At 39.8% G+C, this 17,310-nt stretch overlaps 6 protein-coding genes across 11 annotated transcripts; 4 read left to right on the top strand and 2 right to left on the bottom strand.

Moving 5' to 3' along the window:
* On the top strand, positions 1-2,780 carry gatc (glutamyl-tRNA amidotransferase subunit C). The gene is made up of 5 exons (XM_008418687.2): positions 1-304; positions 379-429; positions 1,817-1,986; positions 2,083-2,186; positions 2,294-2,780. The coding sequence occupies exons 1-5, from the start codon at positions 134-136 to the stop codon at positions 2,353-2,355; spliced, it is 558 nt and encodes a 185-aa protein (XP_008416909.1). The 5' UTR covers positions 1-133; the 3' UTR covers positions 2,356-2,780.
* Positions 2,781-4,012: 1,232 nt separating this feature from the next.
* On the top strand, positions 4,013-8,017 carry LOC103470325 (polyubiquitin-like). 2 transcript variants are annotated; one of them, XM_008418686.2, is made up of 2 exons: positions 4,013-4,093; positions 7,424-8,017. In XM_008418686.2, exon 2 carries the CDS (start codon positions 7,436-7,438, stop codon positions 7,904-7,906), a length of 471 nt encoding a protein of 156 aa, XP_008416908.1. In that variant the 5' UTR covers positions 4,013-4,093; positions 7,424-7,435; the 3' UTR covers positions 7,907-8,017. The 2 variants fall into 2 exon arrangements, with proteins under 2 accessions (XP_008416908.1, XP_017161973.1); XM_017306484.1 differs by lacking the exon at positions 4,013-4,093 and adding an exon at positions 7,036-7,329.
* isg15 (ISG15 ubiquitin like modifier) lies at positions 4,017-5,243 on the top strand. The gene is made up of 2 exons (XM_008418685.2): positions 4,017-4,093; positions 4,176-5,243. The coding sequence occupies exon 2, from the start codon at positions 4,188-4,190 to the stop codon at positions 4,653-4,655; it is 468 nt and encodes a 155-aa protein (XP_008416907.1). The 5' UTR covers positions 4,017-4,093; positions 4,176-4,187; the 3' UTR covers positions 4,656-5,243.
* A 4-nt stretch (positions 8,018-8,021) lies between the features above and the next one.
* pxmp2 (peroxisomal membrane protein 2) lies at positions 8,022-10,912 on the bottom strand. The gene is made up of 5 exons (XM_008418684.2): positions 10,696-10,912; positions 10,247-10,369; positions 9,119-9,281; positions 8,489-8,608; positions 8,022-8,387 (listed from the first exon to the last, which is right to left on the bottom strand). Exons 1-5 carry the CDS (start codon positions 10,803-10,805, stop codon positions 8,319-8,321), a joined length of 585 nt encoding a protein of 194 aa, XP_008416906.1. The 5' UTR covers positions 10,806-10,912; the 3' UTR covers positions 8,022-8,318.
* A 686-nt stretch (positions 10,913-11,598) lies between these two features.
* unga (uracil DNA glycosylase a) lies at positions 11,599-15,165 on the bottom strand. Of its 2 annotated transcripts, XM_008418678.2 has the most exons (7): positions 14,918-15,165; positions 14,394-14,594; positions 14,171-14,266; positions 13,243-13,340; positions 12,371-12,459; positions 12,080-12,258; positions 11,599-11,993 (listed from the first exon to the last, which is right to left on the bottom strand). In XM_008418678.2, exons 1-7 carry the CDS (start codon positions 15,011-15,013, stop codon positions 11,853-11,855), a joined length of 900 nt encoding a protein of 299 aa, XP_008416900.1. In that variant the 5' UTR covers positions 15,014-15,165; the 3' UTR covers positions 11,599-11,852. The 2 variants fall into 2 exon arrangements, with proteins under 2 accessions (XP_008416900.1, XP_008416899.1); XM_008418677.1 differs by lacking the exon at positions 14,918-15,165 and having other exon boundaries at positions 14,394-14,726.
* Positions 14,550-16,926, top strand: alkbh2 (alkB homolog 2, alpha-ketoglutarate dependent dioxygenase). Of its 4 annotated transcripts, none has more exons than XM_008418681.1 (4): positions 14,550-14,632; positions 15,765-16,093; positions 16,170-16,368; positions 16,443-16,926. In XM_008418681.1, the coding sequence occupies exons 2-4, from the start codon at positions 15,808-15,810 to the stop codon at positions 16,786-16,788; spliced, it is 831 nt and encodes a 276-aa protein (XP_008416903.1). In that variant the 5' UTR covers positions 14,550-14,632; positions 15,765-15,807; the 3' UTR covers positions 16,789-16,926. The 4 variants fall into 4 exon arrangements, with proteins under 4 accessions (XP_008416903.1, XP_008416902.1, XP_008416905.1 ...); XM_008418680.2 differs by lacking the exon at positions 14,550-14,632 and adding an exon at positions 14,721-14,821; XM_008418683.1 differs by lacking the exon at positions 14,550-14,632 and adding an exon at positions 15,020-15,091.
* Positions 16,927-17,310: the final 384 nt, after the last annotated feature.

Raw genomic sequence — 17,310 nt, 5'->3', positions numbered from 1 at the left:
TGTTTTACTTCCTCCTTCTTTAGCATGTTGTTAGCAAAGCTGCAAGCTATGTGGAGCTGACCTTACTGGAGAAGAGGACAAAGAAAATGTGGCGGTTTTCGCTTAGATCACATGCAGAAGTGATTGAGTAAATATGACGAAGATGTTGGCATTTCAAACGCTTCGTGTCGTTTCCCTGGAAATCCTTGGTTCGCCATGTAACCTGTTGGCAAACAATGTTTACTCCATAACTAAGAGATGCAGCCTCAGAAGCCTGCAAAGCCAAATCTTAAGACCGCTCAGCTCCCACCAACATAACCCAAAGGTAGGGCAAATGTAGCATATTAAAGATTCTACAACATTTTATTTATTTACTAAGGATATCTGGTTATCTTACAGGTCCCAAAAGTGCCAACATGGGAGCCTGTACCAGAAGAGCAGCTTCCTCAGGTAACATCCTCATGGCTGCATGCATGTAAACACAGAACACCCGTTATAAACTGACCCTAAAGTTCAGGAGGTCATGCTCTGCATCTGGTTCTGTCACATGGAGGACATTCACAGTGCCTTGAGAAACTTAAACTCATTCACATTTTGTCACACATTGGGATTTATTTGATAGGCCAACACAGCAAGTTTTCCATTTGGGACAATAACCAAGTAGGATGAGCACAAGGTAATGAATAATTGTGAAGCAGAGGAAATTTCTACTCTGTCATCTATTTTACAAATGAAAATCTGATGTGTGCCAGACGTTTGACTGGTGTAAAGAAAAGCCTTGAATAGACTTGACAGACAATGTCTTTGTACCGAGACTGCTGGTATTTTGCAAAGAAGGAAGAGAGAAAATGTTCATTCTCCAGATGCAGTAAATTTATAGAGACATTCCTTAAAGACTTGCAGCTGTAACTACAGCAAAATGTGGTTCTGTAAGGTATTGAGACAGCAGACAATTTTTTGTTTGTAAAAAGTTTTTCAGGATTATGCATTGTTTTCTTCGCCCTTCACAATAATGATTTTGTGTTGGTCTGCCACATAAAATCCTAGTCAAATAAATTAAAGAAGTCTGGATTTTGTGTAATGAGCGATGGAAAAAAAAAAAAAAAACTGTGATCTATTAAGAATTTTGTACATACCGCCAAGGGCTGGAGATGGGCACCAGCACCCCTCCCGACCCCACTGAGGGAAAAAGGGTGCAAGAAAATGGATGGATGGATGGGTGGACATACCGCCAAGTGGGAAACGTGCATCAAAGGACACATGTTCATATAAGGCGGCCATATTTCGTCCAATAAAGTCGTCCCAATTGTCTAATCAAAACAAACAAGACTAACAAGTGAGAGGAAAAAAGACTTAGTTCAGTTTAAATGTATAACGCAAATTCACAAAGCTGTACAAGACAAATAGACCAAATAAATATCCAACCATATCTGAAATCGTATTTGTTTCGCTTAGACCTCTTCTTGTTCTCGGAGGCATTCCTTACTCCACACATTTCAAGTTTTGTTCAGGGGTTTCTCTCTTTTCTTTGTTTAAAATCAAAATCATATCTGGCAAACTTTGTCTTTGTTTTTATGTGAAGATGCTATTCTGTAGACTGAGACTTTGAGCAGCACAAAAACACACATACCAATTAAAGTCTCTTTGTATTTAACAGACATTACACAAATTCTGAAGTTATTTAATGATCAAGTATGAGGCCCATAATTAGTAGATAAAAATGCTTAATTGAAGCATTTTACAACATGAATCAAGCTGCAGATCCATGTTTGATTTTACTTATAGTATTTAGGAGAAGAGTGGTCATACATCACTTCACACAGTATTAATGCTGCAGCCCACCAGGATCCCTGCTGACCTGGTGGACAAGCTGGAGCGGCTGGCCTTGGTGGATTTCCGGACCAAGCAGGGGCTGGAGTGCCTGGAGAAAGCCATTCGTTTCGCTGATCAGCTTCACGTTGTTGACACGTCTGGGGTCGAGCCGATGGATTCAGTCCTGGAGGACAGGTGCTGCCCAGATAGCTGTGAATAACAGCTGGACCTGATAGAAAAGTAACTTATTGCCGTTTTGTTGCTAAATGTGGTTTTGCTTCATCCACTCAGGGCTTTATATCTGAGGGACGACACAGTGACAGAGGGTGACTGCGCAGAGGAGCTGCTTAAGCTCGCAAGAAACACAGTGGAAGAATATTTTGTTGCACCACCAGGTATGAGAAGAATGACTACGTTTATTGGCCAGCGTCTGTATTCTTCTTGAAGATATTTAGGTCTGAAAGTGCAGAATCGTGACGATTTTTCTTTTTCTTTTCACCAGGAAACATTCCTCTGCCTAAAAGGGAGGAGAGGGCTGCCATCCTCAGACACTCGGAATTCTGATGACATGATTGTGAATAATTTATTGCTCTTTTTTTTTTTATGGAAAATTGTACGTGTCTTTACTGCAGTTTATCTGCAGCCATAAAACAATATGGGAGAAACTGGGAGATGTGCAGCTGGTTTTATTGGCTCAGCTTCTGCTAAAATTCTAATTTTCCTGTTGTTGACAAACATGTTCGGGTTTCAGTATCATTTCACATGAAGTTGATGTCACATATTGACTACAGCTGTGATGATGCAAAGTAAAGACAGGACAGATATTACATCGCACAGGGAAATACATGTTATGTTTTCTTATGCTGGTTGTCATATTTTACATAACATTTTCACTAAAATCTGACCCAAGACTCTTCAAATGTCTTAAGCTCTTCTAAATATGCCTGTAAATATTGATTTTACAATAAAGGAATAAAAATTTAAAATCTATTTCACATTTTTCCTTTTCACGTTGTGTGCAAGACCAATAAATAAAGTTATTTATTAACTTTAAAATGTATTTAAAGTTGTTAAATTTTAAATTAGAATTTATTAACTGGATATTTTTTTAAAAGGGGAGTTTGGGATTTCATATTTTTAGCAATGTCAAGAACATTACAACTCTTCGTCTCCTACCACTTATTCATTAAGTTTCAATTGAAAAAATGCCCAATTTGATGCAAAACACATCTTGGAAATATGTTAAGAAAACAAAGCAATACAATTTTTTTCACACTGATGAAAAAATCATCAGTGTTGATAAAGGAATTGTAATACAGAAGTGTCACATTGTGATCTGCACAGTCATGGGAAAGACTGATGTCTCAACTCTTGAAGAATGGCAACACTCCCTGCTAAAGAAGCTGACTGCAGAGAGGAGCTTAGTATTTACAGAAAGTTCTGTGGAAGGAAAACATGTTGGTTTGGCTAACTGTGTCCTTGGGAAGATTTTGAATCCAAGCTCACCCAAGAATGAACTGCAACTGGAGTTAGTGGAGAATCACAGAGTCTAAGGGTTAATGGTTACAGTATTTCATTATTTCTTCACATAAACTGGTTTGGATTGCTTTTCTCTCTCAGTAAATGAAATCATAACTTGTAAACTGCATTTTGTATTAACTCAGATTATCTTAGTTATCTGTTAAATGAAGCACAAAGCTTGTGTAAAAAAAAAAGCAAAAACAAAAGAAATCTGAAAGAAATTTCAAATATATTTTTGAGTTCCAATTTTTAAATTCCTAAACTAAATCATGGTTTTGATAATTCACATTTATACTATTGATCTTAGGTTATGGGCTAACTAGTTGTCTATTAACTCGTGATTATTGCCTATATTCGTTTTGTTTTATTCCTAATAATAAACAAAATGGGCCACTAAACAATCTGGGCTTTTTCATTTTCTGTTCTGCTTCAGCTTTAAGCCTGACTTTGCATTCACTTCATCTGATTTCTTATTGTCCTGTTTTCGTTTCCCTCCTCTCATTACCAGGTAAGCTGTAAAACTCAGCTGTTCCTCCACCACCTCACCTGTTGGCAGGTGTCCAGGAAACGTCGTGAAAAACATTTGAACAGGCGTGTGCTTTGGAGAATAGAAACCAAGATATGACAGAGAGGGAAAACGAATCTTAAATGAAGTGGGCGGGTCCAGTCTGTATATAAACACAGCTGTTCAAACTCAGAGGAGCAAAACACCTGAGGATCAGCGATTACTGGACATTTGAAACCTGAAGGAGATTTTCTTTCGTTAGAGGTTAAACGCAAGGTAAGTTCATCTCCTAATGAATGCGTCTATGAGCTCACCTCTAAATATTGTCATGATGAAATGTTTTTAAATTATCTTTCAGATTAGTTTAATCATGGATATAGTCATTAAAATGCTGGACGGGACGTCCCACACACTGAAAGTAAACCCACATGACACCGTGGGCTCTCTGAAGATGCTCATCCAGCAGAAGCTGGGGGTTCCCGCTGCGAGGCAGAAGCTGATCTTCAGGAACGGGTCGAGCACGCCTCTGAACGACGACTCCAGGACCCTGAGCTCCTACAACATTGAGCAGGGCTCCCAGGTGTCTCTGCTGATCACCCAGCCATCCACCTTCCAGGTGTTCCTGAAAAACGAGAAGGGGACGAACAGCACCTATGAGATCACACATGACGAGACCGTGGATAACTTCAGGAGGAGAGTGGAGAAAAGAGAGGGGGTTCCTGCGAACCAGCAGAGGCTGATCCATGAGGGCCGGGAGATGCAGTCTGGAAAACTGTCTGACTACAACGTGAAGGAGCACAGCACCATCTTCCTGACTCTGCGTCTGAGAGGAGGCTGAGGACGCTGTCAACATGAAGAACACATTCCAGTTTTTATTTATTTGTTAAGGCACTTTTATGAGAAACTGTATTTTCTTTACACATGCAAAATATATATATATTACTGAAGTAAGTGATCAAGGAGCATGAATAAGGGTCAGTCAGGACAAATTTTATTTCTGCATTCTATAATCAGTAAGTATAGCTTTTTAGATGTTATTATTAATTAGTACTGAAATTCTGGGAATTTGTTAAAATCCAAACTGTAAAATTTATGTTCAAAGCAAGAAACCATCAACTTCCACACAATATTCAAAACATGTTTCGTGACAAAGATGGGGGTTAGAATTTAAGAGAAGGAAATTTAGAAAAAACAATGGATCAGAACAACCAAAAAGTTTTTGTATATCATTGTGTTTAGTAGATCTGGTGTGGGGCGACTTAAGTGACTATGAGAGGAAGTCATTATATATTTTATCTTCTGGTCATTCCTGTTCAAAATAAATGGTGTAAAATTGCATGTAAATTGACATATTTGTCTTATTCCTATTTTCTGGTTTGACTTTTTATTGTCTGTTTGAAATAAATAAAGCATACCTCAAACCTCACTTTTGTAAAGAATGTCCTAATTTGAAACTTTCTCAAGTTTTGCAATACAAGTCTCTGCAAGTGAAGCATAAAAAATACTTCTGTTGTTTTGATTGCAGTTTCTAAAGAAGTGTATTTAAACTTGTTAAACAGAAAAGCGACTTCATGTAAAATCTCCATCTGTTGCTCATCAGATGCTTTAAAAAATTCAGACATTTTCCAAGAGACTAGTGGGGGTCCGAGGAGTTTTGCAGGGGTCCATAAATACTTCATAGGTGCTCAATAATGAAAATACAAATCATTCTTTGCCATCATCAGCTGTTGGTAGCACAACATCTTTTCATTTGGCTAACTGCATTCTGGGAAAGATTTTTAAACAAAATCTACCCAGGAGTGGATTGCAGCTGAGGCCAAAGCCTAGAGCCTCTACATGGCATCGTGACTCATTCTTATAGTCAAATGTGGCTCCAGGTTATGTCTGACCTCAGGACAGACATAACTTCAGAGGACCGAAGTCTACTCAGATGAAAATATATTTACAATTTCATTCTCAAATCAAGGCCCCATAGTCTGGTGGAAGAGTGGAGAGATAGAGTCATGCTTGACAGAGTCATGCTTGCCCCAAATCATCAGTGATTTGGGGCTGATGACACCTGCAGTGTCATCTGCAGGTGTTGGTCCACCTGGTTACAGCTGTTGCTACCAGGAGTTATTGGTACATAATTACTTTTTCTACATAGACTGGTTTGGATTGCTTTTGTTTTTGCTTTTAATAAATGAAATAATTTGAAAACTGTATTTTATATTGATTTGGGTTGTCTTTGATATTGTTTGATGATCTAGAGCATCCAAAACAATTAGAACTCTAAAGGATCCAAATTCATTTGTTGCCGTTTTACTTAAATTCCTAAAATAAAGAACGCTTTGAATGAGACCATTCACATGTATTCATACTATTGTTTTTAACTTATGGGGTCGTTTATTGTATAACATCTGGGACTCCACATTGACAATAAACTGGACTGGGTCAAGAATGCTGACCCTGCGTACAGGAAGGGCCAAAGTCGCCTCTACTTTCTGAGGCGCCTGAGGTCCTTCAACATCTGCTGGACTTTGCTCAGGTTGTTTTATGACTCTGTGGTGGCCAGTGCCATCCTGCATGCTGTGCTGTGCAGCTTAAGGTGGAGGACACCAGCAGGCTAAACAGACTGACCTGGGAGGCCAGCGACGTCGTTGGAGTTGGAGCTGGACTCTCTGACAGCGGTGTCAGAGAGAAGGATCCTGTCCAAGATGAGGGTCATGTTGGACAAGTCTCATCCACTTCATGACGTGCGGGCCGGATACAGGAGCATCTTCAGCCAGAGACTCATTTTGCCAAAGTGCAGCACAGAAAATCATTAGGCTTTACAATGCCCCTGTTACGTCAATCCGCGGGCGGGGCGGAGCGGCAAGAAGACACAGGGGGAACCGTATCTGATGGGGAAACGCGGATTGACGTAACACAACCCCTCACCCCCCAAAAAAATGTTTTTAATTTTCTCTGCACTCATTATGCTTGCTTATTTGGTAGCTTGTCAACAAACAAGCAATTTCAATTGGGGATCAATAAAGTCTATTCTATTCTATTCTATTCTTATTATATAATCCTAATCATTTGATCATGAGCCAGTCAGGCGGATTTTTTATTTTATTTTCTGTTTTGTTTCAGCCTCGCATTCACTTTATCTGTTGATTTGCTGCCATCTGACTTCTTGTCCCGTTTTTGTTTCCCTCCTCCACCCATCACCAGATAAGCGGGGGAAGCCCAGCCGTTCCTCCACCTCACCTGTGTGCAGGTATGCGGGGAACGCCGTGACACAGCGTCACTAAACACAATTCAGCAAACTCATGTTTGGAGAATAGAAACCGAAACTTAAAGACAGAGAGGGAAAACGAATCTTAAGTGCAGTGGGAGGGCACAGACCGGAGGACTCGGTCTGTATATAAACACAGCTGACCAACATCAGAGCACAACCGCTGAGGATCAACGATTATCGGGTATCTGAAGCTAGAAGGACATTTGTATTATTATTATTATTATTATTATTATTAGAAATCCATTCCAAGGTAAGTTGCTCTTCCTAATCAAAGCGTTTATGATCTTACCTCTGTATAGTGTCATCTTGTAAAAGTGATGAAAACTTTTGAACTGTTTTTTCAGATCAGTTTAAAAATGGATATAGTCATCAAAATGCTGGGCGGGACACCCCGCACGCTGAAAGTAAACCCACAGGACACCGTGGGCTCTCTGAAGCTGCGCATCCAGCAGGAGCTGGATGTTCTCGCTGCGACGCAGAGGCTGGTCTTCACGAACGGGTCGAACACGCCTCTGAACGACGACTCCAAGCCGCTCAGCTTCTACAACATTGGGCCGGGCTCCCAGGTGTCTCTGCTGATCACCCAGCCGTCCACCTTCCAGGTGTTCCTGAAAAACGAGAAGGGGACGAACAGCACCTACGATGTCACACCCGACGAGACGGTGGAGGGCTTCAGGAGGAGAGTGGAGAATAGAGAGGGGGTTCCTGCGAACCAGCAGAGGCTGATCCATGAGGGCCGGGAGATGCAGTCTGGAAATCTGTTATCCGACTACAACGTGAAGGAGCTCAGCACCATCTTCCTGACTCTGCGTCTGAGAGGAGGCTGAGGACGCTGTCAACATGAAGAACACATTCCAGTTTTTTTTTTTTTTGTATTTAAAAAGTGTAATTTTAATGTATTATGTAGTATATTGATAATAAAAGTCAGTCACGACAAATGGCATGTCTCTTTAGTATTTTATTTCTGCGTTTGTTCAGATCAGTAGGTAAAGCTCATTAAAGGTAACAACAAAAAATCTCTATCTCAGCTTATGTAAAAAAAATGTCAGAATGTTAAACTTTCTGGAGCTTTTTTTTTATATACAGGTCCCTGCGAAACAAAGCATAAAAAATACTCTTTTATTCTTTTAGTTCTAGCGTTTTAAAGCAATATCCCAGTAATCAGCCTTGCAGCTTCATGTAAAGAATCTTCAGCCGTATATGGAAGCTGGTTGCATCTCGTTAGCCCTCAAAGAAGCATCATTTCCTCACAGTGGCAAGGTAGGCATACCAGAATAAGGCAATCATGTTGGCGAAGAGCACTCGAAACTGAAACGTAAAGAGAGGAGGGGGTGAAAACATCACAGAGGAAGTCAGTGTGAGGTTCCTCCTAATTCTCAACATAACAGGATGTCAGTGATGCAGCGTACCTGAACAGGCACAAAGTTTATGTTTATAAATGTGAAAGGAGTCCAGACTTTCCAGTTCATCTTCAGAGCAGTCCAGTAACTTTTTCTCATCTTCTTCTGGAAATCGTCCCAGCCTTTAGCCTGAGGAACACGGAAATACTTATTTTCTGTAAAGTATATTTAGTGTGCAATTAGCGAGCGCGCTTCTATACTTATATTACGCATCAGAAATATGTTTATCAGTATATAAAAGTGATATGCTTTTGAAACTGAGTTTATGTAGAAACTGGAGCATAGAATTTGACAGAGAGTCCGGCATCAGGAAATAAAATAACGAAAATCAGCTGCATGATACTCATTCATATTTGGTTCATATTCAGGGTTAGAGTAAAGAGGGCTTGAATACAAAAGCACACCACATTTTTTTTTATTACATTTTGGATTTCAATATTCCAGCCAGTAAATGAGAATTGGCCCAGACACACGAATCAGACAATTTTCTTTTGTCTCTGATTAGCAAAACAAAACCAGGAATCTGTTTTCAGCTGGGAAAAACCTGATCAGACCATCACAAAACACAGCTATATTCTACTGAAAGCAGTACATTAATACATTTGATAGACACTTTTGAGAAGGTCGAAAAGAAATCACCTCCAGGATGTTCATAACAAGGTAGAAAAGGAGCAGGAAGCCGGGAGCAAAGACGAGTCGGTCCAGTAGCAGTCGTTTGACGATGCAGAGCGGGTCAGTGGTTGGCATCCACACCTCCATCAGCTGGTAAAAGATGTGACTCACTGGCCCAGTGATAATCAACCTACAAGAGGAAAAAAGTATTAAACCAGTAACAAACACAAAACTCCATGTATTTACCAAGAGTTAACCGATTTATATACTCAGTGCATGGGAGGAAGTGCTTACTTTTAAAAATGTTTGCCAATTTGTCATATTACAATCACAAATCTTAATTTAGTCTTTTATTTACATTTTGAGAGAAAGATCAACGCAATGTAGCAGCTAGTGGAAATGAAGGTGACGCATGGCTTTAAAGTACATTATTGGGTTTCAGACCCCACCTACGCTGACACCCATAAATAAGTTGTGCAGAAGTTTAATGCGGAGTCAGGTTATAAAACAACATCCTGAAGTTTACAACATCTCACAGAGGTCTGTTCAATCCATCATGGAGAACAGAACGAGGCCACAGCAAATCTACTGCAAAGACACGGCTTCCACTTAAACTATAAGGACCACAGGAGAGAAGCAGCAAACAGGCACGTGGTGGAGCCACTGTAGCTGTAGAGGAGAACCACAGCTCAGATGGGAGGATGTGTCAACAGTGCAGTTATCAGCAATGAATGAAATTTGGCCTTTATGGTAGGGGGACGAGAAGTAGGACTTCTTGACGGCAGCCTTTCTAAGTCTACAGCAAACATGTGAATGAAGGCGCTCTGGTCAGATGAGTTGGCGGAAAGATGGATGGAGCTACGTCAAGGGCAATGCTGGAAGAAAACCTGCTGATGACTTGAGACTGGGGTGGAGGTTTGCCCTCCAGCAGGACAATGACCTTTAACATACAGCCAGAGCGACAACATGGTTTGGATTGCAACATTCTGAATAACACCATGCATCGCATTCCATATATGTTGCTCAATCCCATAAAATCCACAAAAAAATACATTTAAAATTGTGCTTGTAGTGTGATTTTGTAAAAGAAGGTGGATGGGTATATTATTGGCGTGCCGGGCACCCTCGTTGTTCTCATATTCTGCTTCGTCTCACCCAAAGATGGCATATCGTGTGGCTCCAGCCACATCGATCTCCTCAACCGGACCTCCACTTTTGGCCTTTTTTCTGCCTTCCAAGAACTGTGAAAGTAGATTTCCTAAAGCGGACAGGATCCCACTGGAAGAACGAAGAGCAGACGGACAGATCACATCCTCCTGTCAATGTGCAACAAGCAGTTTCACAAGCTTAAAGTTAAAAAAAACAAAAAAACAAACTTCTAAGTAGGAGGTTTTCATGGCAGATACTGATTGGCTAATACCAGAGTGTGCTCAGTGCAAACAAAGTGGTCAGGAACAGCAAGAGTCATACATAATCTGACTTATAAAACTACATAATAAAACGAAACGACAACCATTTCCTCCGTTAGTCAGTAAACATTACTAATGAACTTTCAAACAGCTGGAAACAAGGACAGCTGCCAGTTCAGGAGCACAGAAACCGACCTGGTTACAGATTTCGTGAGGATCGGGTATTTTTTCAGGAGGATCAAATACTGCTGGAGCAGACGGAAATGAAAGGACCCATCCCGGACTGGCAGGCTCTGGACGGGCATTGTTATTCCTTACAGTATTCATACATTACAACCTCTGCAACACTGGCCCACAAAGGTCGGCGAGTCCCATTATTGTTCCTGTCCACGTCCTTGCGTCAAAGGAGAAGCCACTCCCCCCCGACGTAGACGTCAAACCGGAAGTGATGTTAAGTGACTTGTTTATTTTTAATGTGGTGGGATTGGAATACAAAAAATTATAGTACGCCAATTATAATTACTATTATAACTAAGATAAATATATTTAATTAAAAAAAATGTTATTTCTGCACAAGTATAAATAACTTTTGTAGATTTTTTTGTGCCCGTTTTCATCAAGCGTTAAGAGGACAATATTGCTCAATATTGCACAGACCAGAAAAAATTTTTAAATATATCAATTTAAGCAGCTCATGAAAGATATTTTACCTCGCAAGCTTTAAAACAAATTTAAGGCTGTTTTGGAGGAAATATTTTCATAACCATCCATACATCCACTATGCAAGACTGGAGGAGAATCCAAGACGTTACGCTTCCTTGCAACACTTTCCAACTCATTCTGGGGGATTTCCAAGCATGCAGGCCACACAACGTTAGATATACGTTAACCATGAAAGTCTCGTTATTTTCTTTAAAAGTCTCACCTGCAAAATGTTTTCCTTTAATGTGATTTTTAAGTCTTGAAGCAAAATGAAGAACGATTTCACAAACAGTGAGTCTAAATCTTCAATAATTTAGCATAGAATATCAAATATAGATCATTAATGGTGCCAAGCATAGATGTATAGTTAATCTGAAATTCACCCAAAACATTACGCAATGTAGAAAACCCTTTAATGTACCAAACATTACATAAAAAAGTAAAAACGGAAACAAGGTGCAAACTGAAAGGGCAGAAAAAGAAAAAATATTTACAGAAGTTAAACCACTAAAAGAACAATGCAGTGAAAACAACAATCTGCTGGTATTAATTGTTTTATAAAAACATGAATAACTGCTGGAAGAACTAAGAAGCTTATAGGTGGGTTTGGTCTGTAGTTTACATGGGCTTCAGAAAAGCCAACATAGAAGTTAAAGAGCCTTCCAGTCTATGGCAGACTTTCCACATTTCTCTAGCAACTCGTTGGCCTTGGAGAAATGCCTGCAACCAAAAAATCCTCGATGAGCAGACAGGGGGGAAGGATGTACGGTCTGCAGGACGTGGTGGCGTTTCTATAACAGAAAGGAGTGCATCCTCATAAGTATTCAGCACAAGTGAGCTTTGCCGAGTGTTAAAACGTACGAGTTAGCAGACTGACTCGGTTAATTGAAGCCCCTTTTTTCTGTGCGTACGATCCCCACAGCATGAAGACGACGCCCTCTTGATTGCTGCTGAGCCACTGAATCACAGCGTCAGTGAAGGTCTCCCAGCCTCTGTCTTTGTGGGAGTTGGCTTGGTGCGCCCTGACAGTCAGCACGGCGTTGAGCAGCAGCACACCTGGTGAGAAGGTAAAAAGAGGTTCAAACATAAAGACAGGAAAGTTGTGGATGAAAGAAAAATGTTTTTTTTTTGCTTAATCATTTAACAGAATGTAAATCAATAGAAGTACCTTGTCTGGCCCATCCAGTCAGATCGCCGTGGCCTGGGTGCTGAAAGCCGTCGATGTCTGTGGCCAGCTCTTTGTACATGTTCTCCAAACTGCAAAGAAAAAGCAAAATGTTAAAAATGGAAGGCAAAAAAAACTTTGGTTCGAGTGCTCATTCAACTGCAGGGCCGTCCTCTAAAGTTAGATGAGTTTGCAGATTTTTCAAAGCATAATTTGTGAACATTAGTAGCTTCAGCCAACTAAATGACACTGAGAGCACTTCACTTAGTTTGGACCTGAATTTGATGCAGGTTAGGGTATTTTTTCTAATTATTTGAATGAGAGTATTTAATTTAAAAACTAAATTACCGATGGGTAGAATATCAAAATATGGGTGTGACTGTATGGCATTTAATGAGAATCATTAGATTTTATTCTATTTCAAAAGGAATAAAGTCTAAATACAGAACATTTTTACCATAATGTAGATCTGGAAAAAAGCCTAAATAAATTCCTCACCTTTCACCTTACATCTCTTATCCAAGTTGCGGCAACAAAATTATCTAAAATTAAACTTTGTTGTCATTACTCTCAATTAATGCAGTCTGCTGTTTTCATGAATAAAGTGGTGGAGTGATGAAAATCTTGTCACTTTTCTTAGTTTTTGTGGTACGAAAGATGCATTGAAAATTGTACAAAACACCTCTTTTCAGGTAAATAAAGGAACATCATAATTCCTGTTTGAGGTCATTTTTTAAATTTTATTTTGTTGACACAAAGTCTTCCCTTAACTTGAAATACCTGTGTGGAAAGACAGTCAGGACACCTGAAATGTGAACACTGCATAATCAGTTTCTATTCATTGTAAACAAAACAAAAACAAACAAACTTCAAACCTTGGAGGAGGAGGAACTGGTCTTTTCACACTGAAGCACAGCCCGTGCGCTTGGCCTGGACCATGATATGGATCTTGACCTAGAATGACCACTTTAACCTAAAATCGAAGACAAAGACTTTACTACATTTAACAACTCTTTCCAGGGAAAACATGGTTGGTTTTTATAGGTCTTTGCCTTTTTTTTTTTCGATAAAAAAAGGGAAATTGATAGTTGGGAGCATGTTGCCTTGTAAGCAGGAAGGTCTTGGGTTTGAAACCTGGCCTGGGGTATTTCTGCATGGAGTTTGCATATGTGGTTCCCTCAGGTACTCTAGCTAAAAAGCTAAAAAGTGGGATTAGTGTGTAGTTAATTAATGTACTTTAGAAATAAACGTCAGAGCTATGGACCTAATAAACACGTGCTTTGAGTTGGCTCAAAGCACGCCTCAATAAAACTATCACGCAATTGAAATTTATATACAAAAATACAGTGTCTTCATAAAGAGATGTGTTACTTCAATTTTAATAATGTGATGGTAAAATGTTATGAATTGTGGCTGTTTGAGGTACAAAAATATCTGTAATTCAATTTTTTACTGTTACTTTTATATAAAACATAGCAGGAGACATGCAAAGCTCTTCAGCAAATATCAAAAAAGGTTTCATTGCTACTTATCATTGACAAAGGTATAAATAATTTTTGATATTCCGTTTTTAATAAGAAGTACACTACAAATGTTTTTTTTCTTTCTTTAAAATTTTTACTTCATTTGCATATTTACTTTATTATTTGACAGATTCAAATCCAACATCCTATCAGAAACAAATTATTTTGGGTTTAACTGCAAGTACTTCTACCCTCAATACCTACATGGATATTATAGTTCTGCACGTCAATCACTCAGTTTCTCCAGGCATAAAGTTGCGTACCCATGAGCCACACTTACATCTGTGATGCCGCACACCTTGCTCCAGGTGAACACTTGTTCAGCAGGTGGGTAAACTGTGTGGCGTTTCCTCTCTTCAGAAACAAATTGCATCAACTGTAGCAAAAGTGAAAAAAATAAATAAATAATTGAAACACCTGATAGTAAACAGTGTGTGTGTGTGTGTGTGTGTGTGTGTGTGTGTGTGTGTGTGTGTGTGTGTGTGTGTAAAATCTCTTCTGACCTGTTTGAAGTAGGGCTTTCCAAACTCTGCAGCCAGCTCCTTCCTCCAGCTCGCCCCGAACCCCGGAGGAGTCTGACCGGAAGCCAGCCTCTCTAGTGCCGCTCGCTTGTTGCGAGCCATCCTTTCCAGCTGGTCCGAGGACAGAGGACTAGGAGGCGGGCTTTGCTGCTCCGGCGGCACCGAAGCGCATTTCTGCTTCTTCTGCAGGATTTTGGTATATTGAGCAAAACACAAAGCCGGTGAGAAACGCGTTCCCCGGAGAGAAATCTGCTTTAAAATCAGTTGACGACGCGGTGCTAACAGTTTCATGGTAGTAAACACGTTTGGTAACGTTCAAACACAGAGATGATCCTGAACGCAGCTTGGAGTAAGCCTGTAGCGGGAGAACTCAACGATATGAAATACTACAAAATAACACCGACTATTTTGTAAGTCTTTTTGAATTAAAATGTGCCTCGGCTTAGGTTCACAAGCTGTTTCTAATGATGATTTTTCCACCCGTTTGTAAAAGTAGCGATACTCACCGGCTCTTGTGCATTCTCCTCCGGTTCGTTTACCTCATTAGCTCTCTTTTTCGATACCGGCGAAAAGAATGAATTGATAGTTTTCTGTCCAATCATTCTTGTTGCAAACACTTTGGCGGTGAGCTGCGGAAAGAAATAAAAGGCTTAATTGTTTAAAGATCACGAGACCCCCAGGTAAACTAACGTTGTCAGTACGATAACTTAAAAGAATTCGCGCCTAAACAAAGTGACGAAAGCAGCTATTATAATGAGCTGAGTGGTGTTCAAGATGTACAAGAGTTTTCTGCTCTTACACAACTTTACATTAAAAAAAATGTTTTGGTTACAAGTGCGTTTTTATTAATCATGATAATTAGTTGTTACACTGAAGTAGTTTAAACATTTTTTTAAATAATTTTTTAAATATTTTTTCAGTAATAATGGATAATAAAAAACACAAAAGATTCTCAGAAAATAATATTACGCAAGACCAACAAACATTTGTCGACAGACTCAACGAGAGTCAAGTCACAAAGGTAATTGTTTTAGCTGGTTGTTCCTCTCATGTTCACGTTTTATTAACAGAAAGCCATGAATTTACTGAAATAGAGCATGTGAAATTAATCTGTACCGTTTAATACCCTTCATACAGGATAGTTTGATAGTTTGTCACATTCCTTGGTCTATATTTTAATATTTTCCAGCAAAAATAAATAAACTGACCTGATATAAAATGTAAAAGGTAGAAATTAGGGATTACTTAAAATATGAAGCTTTTCTACTCAACATCAACATACATATAATATGCTTTTTCAGTGAAATAAACCTTTTAGTTTTAATTCTTTTTTTCCCCCCTTGGTTTACACAGGAAAACTTTCCCCATCAGTGTGTCACCACATCAGGCTACAGAAATGGACAAGTTTCTGGTTGGGGGACAGAATAAACGTCTGTGCAGCAATGATGTCCCACGAAGAAGTCCCAGGACAAAGAAGATAAAGATGGAGGAACATGAGTGCGTAGAGGAGGAGGAGCAGGAGGAGGAGGAAAGGGACCCGTCTTTTGAAGAGTTCTCTCATCCTATTCCTTGGCAAAAAATAGAAGCAGATGGGCTGGACTGTGATTATGCATTGCTCTTCTTGAAAGAAGAGGCAGATAACCTGTTCAGACAGCTGGAGGAGGAGGTGGTGTATTCAACAGGTAGTTTTTTTTGTAAAGATGTGGCTTGAATTTGCAGTTTCATATTGTGACAGCTGGTTGTTTTGTTTTCTTTTAGGAGAGGAAGCAAAGGTCCAAGTGTTTGGAAAGGTGTACAACATACCAAGGAAACAGGCGACCTATGGGAACACAGGCCTCACATACACTTACTCCGGAGTGAGGCGTCTGGCTTCCCCCTGGACTCCGACCTTGGAGTACATTCGAAACGCGGTCACAGACTCAACCGGACAGCAGTTCAACTTCGTCTTGATCAACAGGTGACAAACTTCCCAACGCCTACTCCAGAAGTCCAGAGAGAAGTTCAATCCTGAGCCTCGGTTATCTCCACCAGGTACAAAGATGGACAAGATCACATGGGGGAGCATCGGGACGACGAGAAGGAGCTGGACCCTTCCTGTCCCATCGCTTCCGTCTCTCTGGGAGCAGCTCGCGACTTCATCTTTAGACACAGAGACACTCGAGGGAAACGGAGCAGCCGACAGATCGATCCCGTGAAGCTGGAGCTGGCTCACGGAAGCCTACTGCTCATGAACCCTCCCACCAATACCTTCTGGTACCACAGCCTTCCGGTTCGGAAGAAGGTCCTCTCGCCTCGCATTAATCTCACCTTTAGACGCATCTTGGAGGACATCACTGAACAGTCAAAGAGGAACATTAACAGCAAAAAACCGGATTAAAGTTTTCATTTTTAACAAATATTGCTATGGTAAATAAAGATTTTAATACACTGTCCAAACATTTCCACTAAATCTGTTTAACTTACTTTAGATGTTGCCTGTTACCCATAAAGAAACAGGTTGTGTTTTCTTTCATTTCAATTTGTTTTAAATCAAGAAGAAATCTTCCACATGCCCATGGTCACGGTGACATCACAAAAGGCAGAGCTGAGTTTTTTTTTCTTTTTCATTTTTTATGTCAAGCAAATATGTGAATAATTGGTTTTAACTAATCTCAGCTGACCAGCTTGAGTTGTGTCTGCCTTGTGATATCAGACAAAATTTACAGAAAGCTAACTTCTTTTTTTCTATGCACTCTAGAAATTAACTGGGGAAATCTGTGCTTTTCTGCTCAGCTGTGGTTTTAGTATCATGATACATTTGTCAGTGGAGAAAATGCAGTTATACCCAACTTAAAGTGAGTTTTGTCACACAATTAGTTCCCATCTTAAAAAAATCTGTAATTTAAAAATGTAATTTCCT

This window comes from Poecilia reticulata, linkage group LG9 (assembly GCF_000633615.1).
Source record: "Poecilia reticulata strain Guanapo linkage group LG9, Guppy_female_1.0+MT, whole genome shotgun sequence".
Taxonomy (NCBI): domain Eukaryota; kingdom Metazoa; phylum Chordata; class Actinopteri; order Cyprinodontiformes; family Poeciliidae; genus Poecilia; species Poecilia reticulata.
Note: the sequence above shows the minus strand (reverse complement) of the source record. Positions and strands in the feature narration are given on the sequence as shown.

What these genes read in the sequence shown, in the direction of transcription:
- isg15 (XM_008418685.2), top strand. Translation starts at nt 4,188, where the DNA reads ATGGATATAGTCATTAAAATGCTGGACGGGACGTCCCACACACTGAAA.
- unga (XM_008418677.1), bottom strand. Translation starts at nt 14,702, where the DNA reads ATGAAACTGTTAGCACCGCGTCGTCAACTGATTTTAAAGCAGATTTCT. An exon ending in GACTGGATGGGCCAGACAAG is followed by an intron (nt 12,259 to 12,370) that starts GTACTTCTATTG and finishes CCTTCTCACCAG; the next exon opens with GTGTGCTGCTGCTCAACGCC. An exon ending in AAGGGGCTTCAATTAACCGA is followed by an intron (nt 11,994 to 12,079) that starts GTCAGTCTGCTA and finishes TTTCTGTTATAG; the next exon opens with AAACGCCACCACGTCCTGCA.
- pxmp2 (XM_008418684.2), bottom strand. Translation starts at nt 10,805, where the DNA reads ATGCCCGTCCAGAGCCTGCCAGTCCGGGATGGGTCCTTTCATTTCCGT. An exon ending in ACACGATATGCCATCTTTGG is followed by an intron (nt 9,282 to 10,246) that starts GTGAGACGAAGC and finishes TTCCTCTTGTAG; the next exon opens with GTTGATTATCACTGGGCCAG. An exon ending in TTGTTATGAACATCCTGGAG is followed by an intron (nt 8,609 to 9,118) that starts GTGATTTCTTTT and finishes CGTGTTCCTCAG; the next exon opens with GCTAAAGGCTGGGACGATTT.
- alkbh2 (XM_008418680.2), top strand. Translation starts at nt 14,739, where the DNA reads ATGATCCTGAACGCAGCTTGGAGTAAGCCTGTAGCGGGAGAACTCAAC. An exon ending in AAAATAACACCGACTATTTT is followed by an intron (nt 14,822 to 15,764) that starts GTAAGTCTTTTT and finishes TGGTTTACACAG; the next exon opens with GAAAACTTTCCCCATCAGTG. An exon ending in GGAGGTGGTGTATTCAACAG is followed by an intron (nt 16,094 to 16,169) that starts GTAGTTTTTTTT and finishes GTTTTCTTTTAG; the next exon opens with GAGAGGAAGCAAAGGTCCAA.
- LOC103470325 (XM_008418686.2), top strand. Translation starts at nt 7,436, where the DNA reads ATGGATATAGTCATCAAAATGCTGGGCGGGACACCCCGCACGCTGAAA.
- gatc (XM_008418687.2), top strand. Translation starts at nt 134, where the DNA reads ATGACGAAGATGTTGGCATTTCAAACGCTTCGTGTCGTTTCCCTGGAA. An exon ending in CCCACCAACATAACCCAAAG is followed by an intron (nt 305 to 378) that starts GTAGGGCAAATG and finishes GTTATCTTACAG; the next exon opens with GTCCCAAAAGTGCCAACATG. An exon ending in ATATTTTGTTGCACCACCAG is followed by an intron (nt 2,187 to 2,293) that starts GTATGAGAAGAA and finishes TCTTTTCACCAG; the next exon opens with GAAACATTCCTCTGCCTAAA.